The sequence below is a fragment of the Diadema antillarum genome, unplaced genomic scaffold, assembly GCF_040938485.1.
Source record: "Diadema antillarum isolate AM-2024a unplaced genomic scaffold, OU_Dant_1.0 scf00000029, whole genome shotgun sequence".
Classification (NCBI taxonomy): domain Eukaryota; kingdom Metazoa; phylum Echinodermata; class Echinoidea; order Diadematoida; family Diadematidae; genus Diadema; species Diadema antillarum.
The window spans coordinates 8344694-8362200 of NW_027270918.1; the positions used below are offsets into that span (position 1 = coordinate 8344694).

The 17507-nt window shown below is 38.3% G+C and overlaps 1 protein-coding gene across 1 annotated transcript; it reads right to left on the minus strand.

Annotated features, from left to right (window-relative positions):
* Positions 1–9040: 9040 nt before the first annotated feature.
* On the minus strand, positions 9041–16480 carry LOC139738766 (diencephalon/mesencephalon homeobox protein 1-A-like). Its single transcript, XM_071649410.1, has 4 exons — positions 16351–16480; positions 11231–11409; positions 9731–10199; positions 9041–9414 (listed from the first exon to the last, which is right to left on the minus strand). The coding sequence occupies exons 1-4, from the start codon at positions 16478–16480 to the stop codon at positions 9041–9043; spliced, it is 1152 nt and encodes a 383-aa protein (XP_071505511.1).
* Positions 16481–17507: the final 1027 nt, after the last annotated feature.

The following is a 17507-nucleotide window of genomic DNA, read 5'->3' on the forward strand; positions in this document are numbered from 1 at the left end:
CATGATTATTCTTTTGAAACAGTGTGACGAAACTTTATAACTGGCAAATGTGTGATGACTTTTATAATTGCTTCAAGAAAAAATATCTGCGATATCAATGCATATAAACAGGTAGAAAGGGACAATAGGAAATGTGACCAAACACACTGAGATATAGGAGATCGTAGCAAGGTTTGAGGTCTTAGGAAGCCGTCCAAAATACAGCATCACCATGATCTCAAAATTACTTCAAAGAAGGCATCGAGCATTTGGAGTAAGGGTCACGTTTGAGCAAGTAAAACGGATCCCGATAGGTACTGGTACCGGCTCTGTTCTTATCAACATATAACTAAAGATCTGCGGAGAATGTCAAGTGTCACGATGCGCTTATCTATTCACCTGATGTGATATGCATGTTTTGTTTTCTTTTTATCTTGTGGTGTGATTTTTTTTTAAATGGAAGAAATTGACAATCATTTGGGAAGAGTAGATTTTTTCTTCTTCTCGTATTATATGTAAATACCTCCGTCATGATATCCTCTAAACACCATCCAGCTGTTCAACGTTCAAAGTTCAAACACAAGTTGGCAACAACTATTAAAGTCAAATCAAACATGGAAAGCTTCATGAGATAGCACACACACTCACACATCAACCAACGTATGAATATGTACATGGTGTATATATATATATATATATACATATATATATATATATATATATATATATATATATATATATATATATTAATTTATATATATATAATACATATATATATCTATATGTATATATATACATACATATCACAGTGGTTTTCCTATTAAATTTCTTTAAACAATAAGGCAATTTTGTTGATCTAGAAGGTATTTCTCAAAAGTTTTTATGGGGTTTTCTTTGCATCTTGTGGAATCAAAACGCAACTTTGCACGTGTAGCGTCCAACTCTTGCCGCCGAATTACCATGATTACTGACAACTTTGAATTGGGACAAGATCCTCAAAAACCCATCACAATTCTCCCCTCACGTACATCTGAGAAAGCTGAAGACGGTATGAGTCAAACTAATCCTAAACTGCAGTGATTTACAGGGATAGCTATGAGTCAGAGATTACTCCCAAACCTGAGGGTACAGAGAGAAGTCTGAGCTCAGAACAAACACCATAACATTCTGGTTGTAAATCACAACATCTCCTCCTCCATCCCACTCTCATTCCATACCAACTGATTCTCAACTCAGCAATTATAGGTGACTATCGCATGATGATGTATTGCACGTGTAATGGTGATTGCTAATGAGAAAACAAAACACTCACACACACACACACATACACACCCACCCCACACACACACACACACACACACACACACACACACACACACACACACGCACACACACGCACTCACCCGCACATTATTTTTCTCTCTCTCCTTTTTCGTCATTCCCTCTCGCTGTCTCACTTCTTACCCTCTAACCGCTAAGTGTTTATGTTTATGAGTGTGTGTCGTATCTAATGCCGGAGCACGTAGTAGGTACATGTACTAACGTACTCATTTGAATATGATGTTTTCAAATCTAAGGAATGATTCCACACAATCAACATATAGAAATGAGCATTAAAATGCGATGGTTGGTACAGGTTTGGTTGAGAAATAGGTTTCCAGCTTTTTTGTGAGATAATGAGAAACCTCTTATGAAACTTCTTATTAAATATGAAAGAGCATAAAATTCTAAGAAGATTCGATGAAAATTGGTTTGAAATGGCTGTGATATCCCAAATCAAAGATGTCCTAATATAAGGTGGGACCCACCTTTCTTAGGACCACTTTGTTTTACTCAACCATATCAAAACTGATTTCACTCAAGTAAACATATTCCTTCTTCTTAGAATGCTAATGTTCTTTAATATTTCAAAGGTGGTTGCTAATTATTTCTGAGAACGTTAAAATCTGAATTCCCCATCTCAACAAAAACCATACAATCCCTTTAATTTGTATTATAAAGAGTAAGGTATTGCCAATCCATCAATAAAAGAATCGAAAAGGAATGACAAATTTGAAGCACAAACAAAGTAAACTATGTATTGCCACTAGCCGAGAAGCACAAGTTACTGAAAAAATAGTGTCTACAGATGGACTTGTCTATCCTTTAAGTCTCTCTTTTTTCCCCAAATATAGTTTGAATCGTAAATAATTAACGATGGCCAGACCTTTCGCGATGGCATTCCCCGATAGAATACCATATTGGAATGCGATTGGAATTATCAATATGGCGACTCGAGTAGAGACCAATACAATTAAGCAAATCTCGTCAAAATCGTAAGCTAATACCAGCGTGTCAGCGCGGAAAGGGAAGTCAAACTTTGGTAATTATTGTGCAAATATTGATGATAATCTCCCCTGGAGCATACACTTGGGCCGTTGATGCCGAAGTGACATTAAAAGGGCCTGACTGGCGAAGTGAAGTTGACTCTTGAGAGGCCAATACGCAGGCGCGCATGCGCAGCTTGGATGTGACACGACGATTCATCCTCCTCGTTTGTCTGGTTGTAGAGAGTGCGGCAAAAGGAAGAATACTTTGTTTGATGAGAGGAAAGCGGGAACGTTCCTAGAGGAAGTTTGAGATTTATGGTTTTTGTATTAAACAGGGGATTCTTGTTCTAGTTGTGACGTCAGTGCATGTGGTTAACATGGCGAGGGTGGTTCGAAGCAGAAGAGCCTATTTTATATAATAGCCAAGTTGGAGTTTAGAGAACGATGACCGTTTACCTGTCAATAGTTGTATTGTATTCGATGCATACTCGTGAGAATGGAATGTTTAGGTACAATACACAAGACATAAAGCACCTGACACATTGTATTGGTACTCAGTTGGTCAGAGCAGGAAACTGACACCTTTGTACATTTCACTGCGTGTCATGCCCCACCCTTCCCTTTATAAGAGTGTCCTGTCCTAAATATCAGGAATATAAAGATTGACACTTCTTAGTGCTACGTGGTGTACAATGTATCCTTGATCAGTAACAGAGATAAATAAGTCGTTTCCTCTTCCCCCGCCCTCCTTCTCTTTCCTACATCCTTACCGCCACCAAGCCCCAAGTGATGCCGTACTCCGGGGAGAGATGGGTGGGAGGCGCTTCGCATTTCGTTAGGCTGCGTTTAAACTGTCAATATTGACGGATAAGCCCTACCATCCGCAGAAACTGCCTAATGTTTGTTAACCGTGGGCCTCCCAGGAAGGAGACCCGCTCCGACAAAAGATGTCCCCTGGTTGTCCCCGGTTGTCTTGGCTGCGCATTTCCTCTCGTTCAGGAAGGAGGGCGAGCTGATGATTATTTCAACGAAGTTCTTGAAAGTATGCTGGATGCTGTTCAGCTACAAGGACGTAATTATTGGAATAAAATATTTGCGCCATGGATACCGATTTGACTCAGAACACCTTGATCACTTTACACACTGTCCTTCTCTAAACTCTGAAACAATTTCAAAAACTGTTCTATAAAAATCGTAGGTAGAGAATAAAAGAGAAATCACTTTTTTGTTCTTGTACGCACACTGAAGAGACAAACAGGCAGTGGGAATGAGCATACAAAGAAACTCCTCTTGCCCAGTCCCATCCAACCCTTACAAATTGTTAAACGATGTATAATTTTTCAAATATATAATTCGTGTTGTTTATTACCTTTTGTTGGATGGAAATAAAGTAGAAATGAATTGAATTGAATTGAATTGAATTGAATTGAACCCGAGTCTTACTGCTTCTGATGGAAGAAGGGTCTTTTTCCCAGTGAAGGCTACGTAGAAATATAGTGCGTAGCAACTAAAACCGCTATTTACAATGTTTGTAGGCCAGAACATAATCCCTCTTACCAAGACTTCCTATTCAAACTCCAGGACAAAATGTGTGAGTGTGTATTTAACTTGGTCTGTCAATTCTGTGGAGGGAAAGATTAAGGGAAGGACAGTCAATTTGCAGGTGCATTTTTTTATGCGACACATGGAAGCGTCCTCAAATATGGACCGAAGAAAAATCGAAAGATCCTAAACGGCCGATCTATCAGATTCCTCCCCTCTATGTTCGTGATTATAGACGATTTGGACAAAAAGACACGTTAGTTAGAGCCTATGCTATTGACTATGCCTCGATTTTAGTGTCGGATGAAGCAAATAGTATATATGATTCGGAATATGTCGTCACTCACTCCGACGTCGCGTAGGACTATAACGTATTCATATATTTATCGATACATCAGAAACAGTGTATAAATTGTCCTTTTTAACAGTAACAAATGATAAACTAATTCATATGTGATTCTGTTCAAATGTATTATACCTATCTTTCATCATATACATATTTTCTTGAAACTGGAGTCAAATTATTACAGCATCATGAAACTTGAACATCATCAAAGCATCACCATTAACGTGGTCAGCATCGTCTGCATCATCATCGTACTCTGACATCATCGACATCATCTTTACCATCAACGTCATCTCCACCACCATCATCATCATTAGTTGCGATACAATATTAATGACGATGATGATGATTATGATGCTGGTTTGTGATGACATCGATCTGTACTGCCCCCGTCATCTTCATCTCCGTAATCGTCGTCACCTTTCCTGATGTAACATCCAAGTGAATTGAACCTTTTTCATACACACGTATACTGAAAAGTGTATGGTTTAGAACATCAATCATGAACACCTTGCAAAGTACAATTCGTGTAAGTTTACGCTGACGTGCTCCTCCCCCCCCCCCCCCCCCGTGAGACGAAATACTGAATACACTTTCGTATCTTATTTTTCGTTCCTTTTGAAGGTTTCTAAATCGGTTGATTTTTTTAAAAGGATGAATTATTGTCTATTCTTCAGCTCTTTGAGCCACAAAATTTTCACAACTTTTTCCTCTCGTGATAATTTACTATACACAGTTAGAGAGAGTTCACAGGTTACCATGACACTCTATAGGTTACTTATTTGTAAATATTTATCCTAATTCATTCATCATGCTTAATCTGAACTTTTTCACCACCCTTTCAGGTTGTCATCTTAAAATTAGTAGAGTTGCAAAACGTTTCTTTTTTTTTAGATGTTCTGCATTGTGCATTTGTTCAGTTGGTTGTTATTACACAGCAAGCAAGTCTCTCGATTATCAGCTTAACATATTGTTGATAATCTTTTTAATGAGTATTCAAATAGGTTGGGGGAAATACATTGCACTGCACTTCGTTCATTGATGTTTGAATTAATAAATCATTAAATCACATTTTTTAGATACCATTTTAGACGTTTTATCAGTAGGTTTCCCAAGTTTTTGATGCCGTCATGTGTCAACGTTTCTATAAAGAACATTTTCACGAGTATTATGATCAGGTGAGATGTACATATCTTTTTTTAATCATAATGATGCCGATGTTTTCATATAACTTTTGTGTTCTTGTTGCTGATTTGAAATGTATTTTTCGTCAACCTTTGTTTTTTATGCACAGAATAAATGAAAAACATCGGCTGACATGAAAGCCCTAAATGATTTACATACTGACTAACACACTTATCATAATCAAATGAATAAATATACAGATTGATAAACAAATATATATATATATATATATATAGAGAGAGAGAGATAGATAGATAGACAGACAGATAGATAGATAGATAGATAGATAGATAGATAGGTAGATAGATAGATAGATAGATAGATAGATAGATAGATCAGCAAGTATATTCAAAGATACTAAATGAATTTAAAAATAAACGGATAAACGACCATACAACCATCATGAGCAAATGAAAATCAATTCATGCATAAATTCACAAGTACATTACCTGATAAATCAAGCTATTTATCAATCAATCTAATTATTGTCATCATTTCAAAGCGAGCTAGAATAATGTCTGAAATTCGTGATAAAAGTGTATTATACTCTCCATATTGGACAGTTCTTGTCTTTATCATGGTGCTCGCTTAAGCTACCTCATGGAAGGCTAGCTAACTTCTTTGTGTATTCGTGGGACCTCGTCATTGTTTGATGACGAATTTAGGGAGCATTGTTGGGTTTTTGTGTGGTGAAGAGCTGACGGGTGGCTAACAGCAGGCGAGAAGGAATGACAAAAAAGAGAGGAATAATTACAAAAGTCATGTCAAATTAGAAGCTAACTGTTAGCAAAGTCGGGAGCAAATACTAGAGCCGGGATTAGCGCTCACCTAGCGTGAGTGGGTCCCTGGTTGGGATTGCTCTTGAAAGTCAATTAGGTTCTGAATAGAATAAAAGAAGAAATCGGATGGACGTAACGCCGGATTGTTGTCTCGACCCTTTTGAACAAATGGTGGTGATTCTTAGCACCCAACTGTTAAAAAGGGGGTATTGGTTAGGTTTAAGGCTATTAGATGGGTATTGTCTAGTCTCGGTGAAGTTGTGGACATTGCGAGAGAGGGGAGAGTGGTAGAGAGGGGTATATGTTTACCCTCCGTAGGATCGGAAGAGGGGCTTAACGCTGTTAATCAGCAGACCAGTAGGAAGGGGCGTGACCCTCGTGTTGACTCAGTTGCTGAGTTCAAAAAGAGAGCAGTCAGAGAAAGGCTTTTAAACGTTGTGATTATATTTGTGAGATTGAACTGCTTTTCGTTAAGTTTTGATCTCTTGACAAAAGGGCTTAGGCATTTAGAGACCCCACGTGTGTTTTAAAGAGGATGAGAAAACAACGAAGATGTAAAGGATGAAAGGTATCAATCATTCCAGTGGGAACAACTAAATGGATTTTGAGAAGAGAATATCAGGAAGCCAGGAGTCAAGATAAAAATTAAGAAATAGCATATGGAAGGGTTGCCATCGCAGAATATAGATATTAAGGACACATAAATACACTCGCAGTGTAAGACATGTACAAAACATTTGATTTTACCAAAATCAAACTATTTACATGCTACTCTCTGCTCCAAACGCCATAAATAGATATGTTTCTGCTTCTTCTGCTATAACTACACTAACTATTTGCTGTTACTGCTACCACCCTGATTATGACAGCAACATGTAAATTTACATGAGGTTAGAAACCAGTAGTTAAATTTCTCATGGGAATTGGAATTGAAATGAAATTATGAGATGCTGTGTATTAATTCAGGAAATTAAAATCCTCATCAAAATTGGCTGTAGTAGTCACTTAAGAAAAGGGTGATAGATCTCTATCTGAAAGACAATCAACCATTAGATAATTTGACATATGAGATGTTTACCATAGTTGGTGCTTTAGACGACTTCATCCTGGTAAAACCGTGGAATCTATTATTTTTCCTCTCTGAATTTTCCTCGTTCATTTTACTTATATCATCTCTCTCTTTCTCAATCAAAACACACATACACGCACACGAACACATGTATACACATACATATGTACATACAATAAATGATTATTACATGTATATATATATGTATGTGTATATAATGTATATATATATATATATATATATATATATATATAACACGTATTTACATAAATTGAGACATTAATATGTACATTGATTTTTAAAAATGTGTCAAAAGAATTGTGTTCATATCATTAACATTTTTCTCACTTCACTTTCAAAGAAATGTTCCTGCTTTACTGCTTTCATTTGTCAATTTTATCATAAAACGCTGTTTGCATGTAATCATTTATAAGTAATTAAATAATGATATACGTTTCATATATATAAATATATATATATGTTAATATATACATATACATATATATATATATATATATATATATATATATATATATATATAATGTAATATGCATACATTTGTATAATTGTATTACATATTATGTATATAATTATATTATTATATATATATTCCTGGTGCTCAGCTGTCTAGAGATCCCGTATCGGGTATTAACTAATCTGCCTTTAAGTTTTGATGGGTAATTAGGCCCTACCGTTTCCTTTTTGTTTCATATGTCCTGACTCATTATTGCCTTGTGAGTTCACTACGTTTGTGTAAATATGTTAATTGTGCACCATCATAATCATAATGGTTTGTGTGTCTGAAGAATCTTTCAGAATGTAATCACTTTTGTTTGGCATACGTCAACCTCGTACAAAACCTGGGCGATACTCGACAGCTATTCTTTAATAGTATACTATGTTTTATTCTACATGTCTCTTAAATTATTAGCAATCTGCATTTGCCAAATATATACAAACATTTACAGAAATATTTTATGTACTTATGTACACAAGGGACGCATACACAGGTGCTGTATATACATATATTTATATAATATATATAAACACACCTTTGCGTGATTTCACATACAGATAAGTCTGACGGACGAAATTATATTTCACACAAGAATAACTTTTAGATAGATTATATCACTTACAGCCGTAACTGTAAGACTACAAAATAATCAACAAACATATGTAACAAAGAAACGCTCGATGACATTTTTAGCTATCAATTCCCCCAAAGTTACTAAACGTGTGGTTTCGGTCTTCTTCATCTTTAACTGTCTAAAAGTACGACACTAATTGCTCTTTTTCTGCAGAGAACGAAAAGCTAGCATGATTTCTCTTTTCCCCAGAGATAGTTTGATATAAACTCTTTGTACGAGATGATATGTGAAATATTCAGTGGCAGTTAAAGCGGTCAAAAAGTATCCCTTTCCTCTAAATGACACTAAAAGAAGAAAACAACAGCAGGAGAACTTTTTAAAGAAGTTGTTAAGGTCTGAGGTGTTCTAGCAAAAACAAACTCTTCTTAATGTACATTATTAACTCTGACATTATTTTCCGATTATGTGAATGGAACATTACATTAAAAGCAAGCAAGTGGTGATTTACGTCAACTTTTATGTGACCTAGAAAATCGTGCGATGAATTACAGAATGTCCAATATCGAGTGGCGGTCACAAAGACATAGGTAGATCAATGTGGTCTTAGTGACAGATTGGCAACTGTCTTTCTCTTTCTCTCCCTCCGTTGTGAAATAGTTTTTCGAATATTTTCTCAAATTACAATGTAAGAATTGCATTCCCGAAAGAAAATGACGCAATTCCTTATCACGTGTTCAATGTTAGTCACTCATGTTTACGCCGAGAGCAGCAGCGTGCTGCTTAGCGCGCATGCGTAGACTCTCGATGCTGCTGGCGTGCACGCTGTGCCCCACGACAGGGGAAGAGACCGCCGAGTGCAACACTGAGGGCGCGGAAGGCCAGTTCAGGGCTGTCGGTAGATGATGCGCGCTGAAGAAGGCCGCGGGAAGCATGGAGGGATGACGGTCGAAGCCCGGAAGATAGCCGAGCGGCGCTCCAAAGGTCGATCGCGGGAAGAAGCCGCCAGTGCTGACATCGAGAAACGGGGGACGGAAAGCAGGCAGGTTCAGAGCCGACTTGGTCGTGATCGTTTCGAGTCCCGAAGCCGAGCTCGTCTCATATTTGTCTGTTGCTTCTGGAGAGTAAAATGTGAGATATAAAAGGTGCTTAAAACCAAAGCGAAAACACTGAAGTCACAATATTAGTAAGAAAGGTAACAATATATTAAAGCCAAAATGAACACTCCGACAAACTCGAATTCAATTTTCACTTGTAATCACTTTTGTATTTCATTATAATCAATTATTATTGTGTACATACATGTCACCATGATCACGTTGTACCAGCAGATGAAAAAAAATCATTCGGCAAATGAATGGTGATCATTGACGGAAAGGGAGCTGTGAAAAAAATAAAAATAAATAAACAAATAAATAAACAAAGAAACTTACTGTCTTGAGACGTAGAAGCCGGTGACGAAACCGAAAACGAGTCCCCGTCTTTCTCGTTGGATCCGCTGCAAATCGACGACCGATCGATGTCGTCCTCCTTCTTCGACAACCGCGTCCTCTCGTCGCTCCGATTTTTCTCCATGTCACTCTCAGTACCGCGAACATCGTCCTCCTCCTCGTCATCGTCCTTTTCACTTCCATCTACATCGACATCGACATCGCAGTCCCTTGATATGACATCATCGGAGTGCGAAGAAATCATAGCACTGCGGAAGTGGTCACGGCCGAATTCCGTCGGGTGTCGTCGGCACTTGTCGTCGAGGTCTTCGTCAGTGAGTTTTGTGGTCTCGGGTGCCATCGACTCGGTCTCCGTCTTGTCGGCATTGCTGTGGGAATCGTCGTCGCAGTCGTTGATAGATTTGTTCCTCTGCTGCTTCCTGAACTTTGCTCGTCGATTCTTGAACCAGACCTGTCATAATACAAACATGGTTTGTTGTATGTATGAGATAAATGATAATACGTTTACAGCATAAATATATGTTACTATACATCACATAATTGGCAAGTGTCAATGACAACAATTTCGTCGCCAAAAAAAAATATTCTGTTACTTCTCAAATCTAGATAAGACGTATCAATAACAAAACGGCAAAATGTGTGCATTTCAACGTGCTTTACTAAAACCCTGAGCATGGTCTAATGGCGGAAGTAACTCTGAATTTGGTCAAAGACTTGAGCTGATACATGAACAATAGGGTCGATAGAGCATGAGCGTATGATTGGCTGAATATTTTAATACGAAGTGGTGATCAAACATTTCTTTTTAAACGTCATCTTTCGATAAGTTGCTCTTGGTGGCCGACGGTTAAATTACAACACATGTCATCTGAATGATCTTCAACAAACTTCTGTTCTCTAAATTCCCAAGGAAAATCATGCACTGTGGTAATTTATTTACACACCTTTGAAACAGAACAAAGTGATTTTCATAATCATCGCCACTAAGCATAGTGGAGCAGTGTAGGAAACATTTGAACATTGCTAGTGTCTCGAGAAAGACATCGTGACATGATTGCCAACAATCGGATGGAAAACACTGTTATGATCATGAATAAAGGTATAGAAATCCTTTCATCCGATGTTCTTAAAGAAAATTTGACCATTTGACCATTTTGCTGATTTTTTTTTTTACATTTGCAATTAGATGTATGTGTATAGTCATGAAACAAAATGAAAAAAAAAGACATGGTGATGATGCAAAATGTGCTCGCCAAAGATAAAGCGACGCTGAAAAAAAAAAATGTTGCGCATGTTCGTCGTCTTGCCGTAACTTTCTTTCGCAATGTGACCATTCCATAAGAACCATGAGAACAGTGAAATCGGACAGATACTCGAATAAAAGGGACACACTTTCATATTTTATCAACAAACCAGTGATTAAACTTTGTGTTCGTCCCATTTAATCAAGCTCAGCTCTTCTTAAACTCTTGTTGGACTCACTTGTATTCTTGCTTCAGGCAGGTTGGTGCACATGGCCAGTCGTTCTCGCATGACAACATCCGGGTAATGCGTCTTTGCGAACGTTTTCTCGAGCGCCGCGAGCTGCTGGTTGGTGAACGCAGTGCGGCTGCGCCGTTGCTTGCGGTGGGCCCCGTAGCGCGCTTCCAAGATGATGTCTGCTTTGGGAACAATGAAAGGAGAGGAAGGGAGATGATTATGCATTATTCAAATCGAAGGTGTCTCGATCGCTTCACCAAATTCCCTTCTCTCTTCTCTGAACCTTCTCTCTTCTTTTTTCCCTCCCTTTCTCTAAATTCCTCCGAGTACCAACGATTCTTCATCTTTTAACACGGCATTTGAGGGATTCTAATCTAATTCAGTGAAGGCTCATTAGCCCATCATAATGTCCGTCTCCCACTCAGTGAAAATAATTATACACAAATGAACGATAGGATGGTGTAATTCCTTTTATGTGCCGATATTACATTGACGTTGATCGTTGTACGAAATCACCTGGCGAAATGATGTGATATTAACGTCGATGACAGACATTGTGGGATTTACAGCATTACTAACCAATATATTCTTTCCGATGGTTTATATAAATGTCTTATACAAATTGACATATACATTATATATATCATGTAAGTGTGTGTGTGTGTGTGTGTATGTGTGTGTGCATGTGAATGGAGTTGAGTAAGAGAGTACAGTATGTACGTGCATAATCAGGAAAAAAATACAATTACTGTTTGATGGAAGTATAAACATATCGTCTGTAACGTCTAAAGATTTTACCTTGACATGTTGGGTGTGCCCATGGTCCCACTGCGAGAAGGCGACATGTCAGAGTAACACTACAGTAAAATACCACAACATCTCAATGCTTGGTAATGGTAATTGTTGAGATTTGGGGAGGCCCTAAGATTGATCTCATGTCGGTCTTGATAATGTATTATACTTAAAAGAGAAAAACTGAGAGCTCCTGATCCATCAAGGCGTCATAAACGATGTAGTGATGACTGCTTGTTGCGGCTTTGCTAACGACACCAATCAATCATCCAATTCATTAGTGGCGGGGTATTAAATTGAGCAAGTCGAAGGCTTTTCTCAGCCAATTCATCCCAGATTTCCCCCCATGGTCGTTGTTTGTGTGACGCGGGAAACTCCATTTCCTGTGCAACTAACACCACCACAATCAGAGCGATTACATCGTATCACCATGACAAAATTCCTCAATTATTCAACTCTTCACGTTTTGAGAGAATTAAGGGTCTTCTCCACTTACCTAAACAGCTTTGTGTTTCTTCTTTTTTTTATATGTTTTGTTTTGTTTTTGCTTATGGGGATGGTCACTGAAACTGATGATATTAATTCACTGTGGACAGACAATGTTGTAATTTTTAAGAGGGTGGGGATAACACACTGAAAGGGATGCATCAATCTCCAGTCCAGCCCCGTAGCCGATACATCTCTCCTATCATCGCCGACCCAATACAAACCATATCCCTAGTACTCCTCCTGCTAATCAAGTAGTTGTCTCTTTCAGATTAGTCATTCCATTCTTCTACATGGTTCATACCATTCATCTGTGGGTTTTTTTTACCCCCTCGCCTAGCCCTGCACGACCCTGCATCCATGCCTTTCCCTGCCACAAGTACGTGTCAGGTTGCCCCTTGACGTGAGTCACGATGTACATGTTACTCTGACATGTCGCCTTCTCGCAGTGGGACCATGGGCACACCCAACACAAATCACTCGCCCATTAGCAATCTTTACATCAGCTTTACAATGATCAAGATACATACAGCACCCCCGCCAAACAACCGATATCGTTGCACAAAAGCCAACAATCTACGCGCATTAAGCGATTCTGAAATCAAACTCGACACTATTTACTCCACGAAAAAAAAAAAGAAGACTGAAAGAGGAGAAGAAAAACGCACAAGTGTCCACCCCTTTTCAAGAAAAAAAAAGGGAACAAGAAGAAAAAAAAAAGCAGCGGGGAAAAATGGGCAATAAAGCTATCCACTGCTCAAACGCAACGGTTTTGCGATGTGCGGCATGGTCCCATGGGTTAATCTTGCAGCGGGCAGTACCGCTGATCGGCGAGGCGTTTTTCCGCTATCCGGAGACGAAAAACGTGCTGAGCATATGGCGAGGTGTATCAAACGCACGACTTGCAGGGCATGAAACAAGACCATTGAAAACCGCTTACAGCCCCTCTTCTTGTTTCACCCTCGCTCCTTTTTCTTACACATGAAGAGACTGATTAATAAGTTTAGGCTTAAATCGGGTCGGATTAAACCGGCTTAATATTATTTAAGCCTGCCATAAGGGGTTTAGAATTTCATTGGATTTCGACCGCTAACACCTGTCGAACACAGCGACAGTTTCCAACTTACAATCACTTTCTTTGTGTCGGTAAATTCATAGCGCCGACGTCCATTTTTTTTTCTCCAAAAAAAGACGCACAATTTACGAGGGATGAGGAAAATAAAGGAAGGACATTTAAAAAAAAAAGCATAAATATTCTTGAATGTGGAATAGAAATGCTGACTTTGCAGAGTTTTCCGAATTCACCATCTTTTGTTTCATTGTAATTCATGTTTATGGATGGACAATCCTACTAGGGATCAGTTACTTGAATTTCAATTCCTCCTCAATTGTCTTGCTGGCATTATCACACATTGCGCCAAAATGATGGAATGATGAAACATTTTCCCGCTTGTAATCAAGGCATTACAAACGGAAAGTTTTGATGATGTAATAACACATACGGACACACGAGGAGGGCAAGACGAGGCTTCTGGTGTGAAATCAATTCCGACTTTAAGAGTTGAAGAGTTTAAAAGAAAAGATAGTTCAACGCAACTGCACTCCAATATTGAATGTAACTGTACTTTCGAGACGATAGAATGTCATAATTTCCTCGTAATTTACGTTTCCACTCAAAATCACAGACAATCACACACAACAGTGTAATAAGAAGTTAGATGTGTGAGTCCATTTTGATTTCATTAATCCGAAAACACACACACATTTTCTTTTTAATTCTGCTTATATTTCGTTTACCCCTCAAACTTGTCTGCAGATAAATCTTTACGCCACTTTGAGATCTATTTCGCGAATACGTATCTCGGAGAGAGAACCAGCTAGATGTAGGACGTATATAAAACAGCCACTATAAATTGATATTAGCGTGAACATAAACTACATCAGGCTTAGATAAAAATCAGAATTGAGATTCGATGTTTCTGAGGTAAAATTGAATTGAGTTGCCATCCAGCTTATGTATAGAAATTACATTATGCGTCTGCGAATAGACAGCTTCCACTCTTAATTTGTAATGAACAGTTTGGAAAACAAAACTAATTTCAAGTACATCCTAGACTTATCCCCCTTTTACAAAGAATTTATGGCTTATGCATGCATATAATATCTAAATGCACCTTTAAAACAATCTTGATCAGAATATGCTGTTGTGAACAATCGACATGGTATTTACACAGACAAAGTTTTTGACCCTTAATTGAAAAAAAAATCAAATGAAAATATTGCGTCATCTTGGCGGAACGGAGAAGTATAAAGCCCTTTCCAAAATTTGCTAATGAGATTTTGGTAGGGCATCTATTTTTACATTTCTCTAAACAGCTGTAATGTCATAGCCACACTTTATCCAATCTATAGTTAGACAACACTTAACACATCAAGACCCAATATTATCTCTCCTGATTCCAGCTAAAAACGACAACATCGATAGTAAAAGAAATATATGTGCGAGTTGCCTCTATTAGTTTTTGTTTAACGTTTTATGAATCAACAGGGGATAATGCTTTTTTTTAAATCATAATTTCACAGCATACTTTAGGTTTATGTCTTCTGTCAATCTGTAAATGAACTATGGATATGCATATTCTATTGTGATTATTTTGTGCTTGTGTGTGTCTTTCAGATAAATATTTCGACATGTCACAGTTGTTACAGTGCTTTTTTTTAAATGTAAGAATATAAGTTCCAAGCCTGTCATGAGTCCTGGTCTGAACATTATCTGTTTTTGTCATGACTGTATTGCTTTATATTTTGTACAAAATGAAAGAATGAATGAATAAGTTTGCATCTTTGGCTAAACACACAATGATAACGTAACCAAATCACATCGTCTGTTTAAAAGCAAATTATGTTGTTAGTATACTAAACTACGGTAACACACACACACACACACACACACACACACATGCAAATACGAATCTAAAAATCAAAATTTAAAAGATTGAGAAATTTTCTTCTGCAAATGTTTTGAGTAATTTTTCAGAGGTTTCGTGGGTTCCGATTTTTTTAATGTAAAATGAAAACAACTGTTTGAATATCCATTTGAATTTCAAAGCCCCCAAGGTATCTAGAGATACAAGCACAATTTATTCCGCATCGGACAGTTAGGTAAGTTTAATTTATTCATTTCCCTCTCTGAGGAGACAGAACGGTAATGCACATTTAACCCAAAATCGGTGAATGAAGCATACATATTTAACTTAATATTTGTTTACAACAATGTCATTGATGTTTGTGATGATTCTGTCAAAATTTACACAACGATACGACTCTTCCAGGAACCATTATGAAGATCGTTATCACTGAAAAGTACGGCACACGTGATTGATGATCAACAAACGACAAAAGTTTTCGCCGATGCGTCATCACAAAATAATTTTATGTTTGAATGCTGCTGACAGAGCGACAAATATTTCTAAAGTAGATACAAGTTTAATCTAATCGGGTGTGGTGCCTGATGAAATGAAACATTGAGCGTGTTAATTCCTAGACTTATAACTATCTAACCTTTTGATTTAAAGCACAAGAAATGAACTTGCTTTCGTTGTGACTGCTTTTTAGTATACGCACATCAACGTATAGTTGATTGCCACAAAAGTTCCATGAAGAGATCTTCTCAAATGAAGGTGAAATTCGTAAAGTGCATCTGCTTTTTTATTCCACGATCTGTTGAATAAGAAAGAGAAGTATGCCGTCTATCATTTTGAGAGAATCAACAAGTTATTCAACCCACTGGATGATGTAAATATAGCTCTATTTTACTCCGTGGTTCACGGGCGTCGAGTACTAACCTGCAAGACGCTCCGCCAGAGAGAGGGCGTGAGTCGAGGGTCGGTAGCCGGCCTGCATCTGCAGAGCCTGTTGGTGCATGCTGTACATGGCGCCCAGAGCCGCCGGGTTGTATCCACCGAAGTGCTGCATGACTGCCGGTTCTAGGCACGTAAGGCGCTGTGATGGTGGTGTTGGGAGACAAAATAAGACAAAGCTCGAAAATGGCTTTCTTTCCACGCTGTTACAGAATCAAGGCACTAGGTTTGGTATTCAAATGACGTAAACAGTAGATACTTTGGTATATATGCGGATATTAATGTGACTGGTTGTGAGACGCATGAGATAACCGGTGGTTTGTAAGTCGCCTGAGAGATGGGAAGAGAGTGCGTATACCCACCGCTGGTTGGTGGATAAATGACCGCCCCTCGAACACGCCACGGCCGATTGGTAGCAGAAAGGAACTCAACAAGTATTATAAATGCACGTGCGATTACAACCACACCGCAGCGCCCCCTCCAAGCGACTTACTCCTCTAAAGCCTACAAGCCACAATGCTCATACTAATTACTTCCAATCAGAATCAGTAGATTAAACACTTCGTTTTGTTTATAGAAGAAGCATTTGTTGAAGAGTTTATACAGCCGAGTTGCATAGCAGAAGCAAAAAAGAGCCACTTGTCATATTTCTTGAGGGGTCTTTCTCGTTTGGCAAATATGCCCGGCACTGCATGCGGGTCGCTAAACGTGTCGCCCCGCTCGGCGGCTCGTCTCGCCGTAGCTCTCGGCACACAACCATTTGAGCGGTATGTTTGATAGCTAATAGCCTGTGTACACAACAGGGCCATAACTGCTGAAAAGGGCCCTCGTGATAGTATATCAATTTGTGGATATACCCATAATACGCACTGACAGTGCTGGTAACTGCCTTCTATGGAGATGAAGTGTAAGCATATGCATATTTTAATACCTATCGGATAACATGCCTATATTAGAATTTCGCACAGGGGAAAAACAGTCTGACATGTGGTATCGATTTCCCGTTGAAATGCCACTTTACTGGAGTACTGTGTCATCGATGTAGACTGAAAGAGGAGGAGCTGTGATAATCATAGATTCCATTATCATAATCCAAGATGAAGAAACTGAAACTATATCTACGTTGCACTAAACCTTGAAAG

Excerpts from the sequence above, each read along its gene's own strand:
- LOC139738766 (XM_071649410.1), bottom strand. The coding sequence starts at position 16,480 with ATGCAGCACTTCGGTGGATACAACCCGGCGGCTCTGGGCGCCATGTAC. Across the intron at positions 11,410-16,350 it reads TCTGGCGGAGCGTCTTGCAG|CAGACATCATCTTGGAAGCG; the intron begins GTTAGTACTCGA and ends TTGTTCCCAAAG. Across the intron at positions 10,200-11,230 it reads TGCCTGAAGCAAGAATACAA|GTCTGGTTCAAGAATCGACG; the intron begins GTGAGTCCAACA and ends GTATTATGACAG.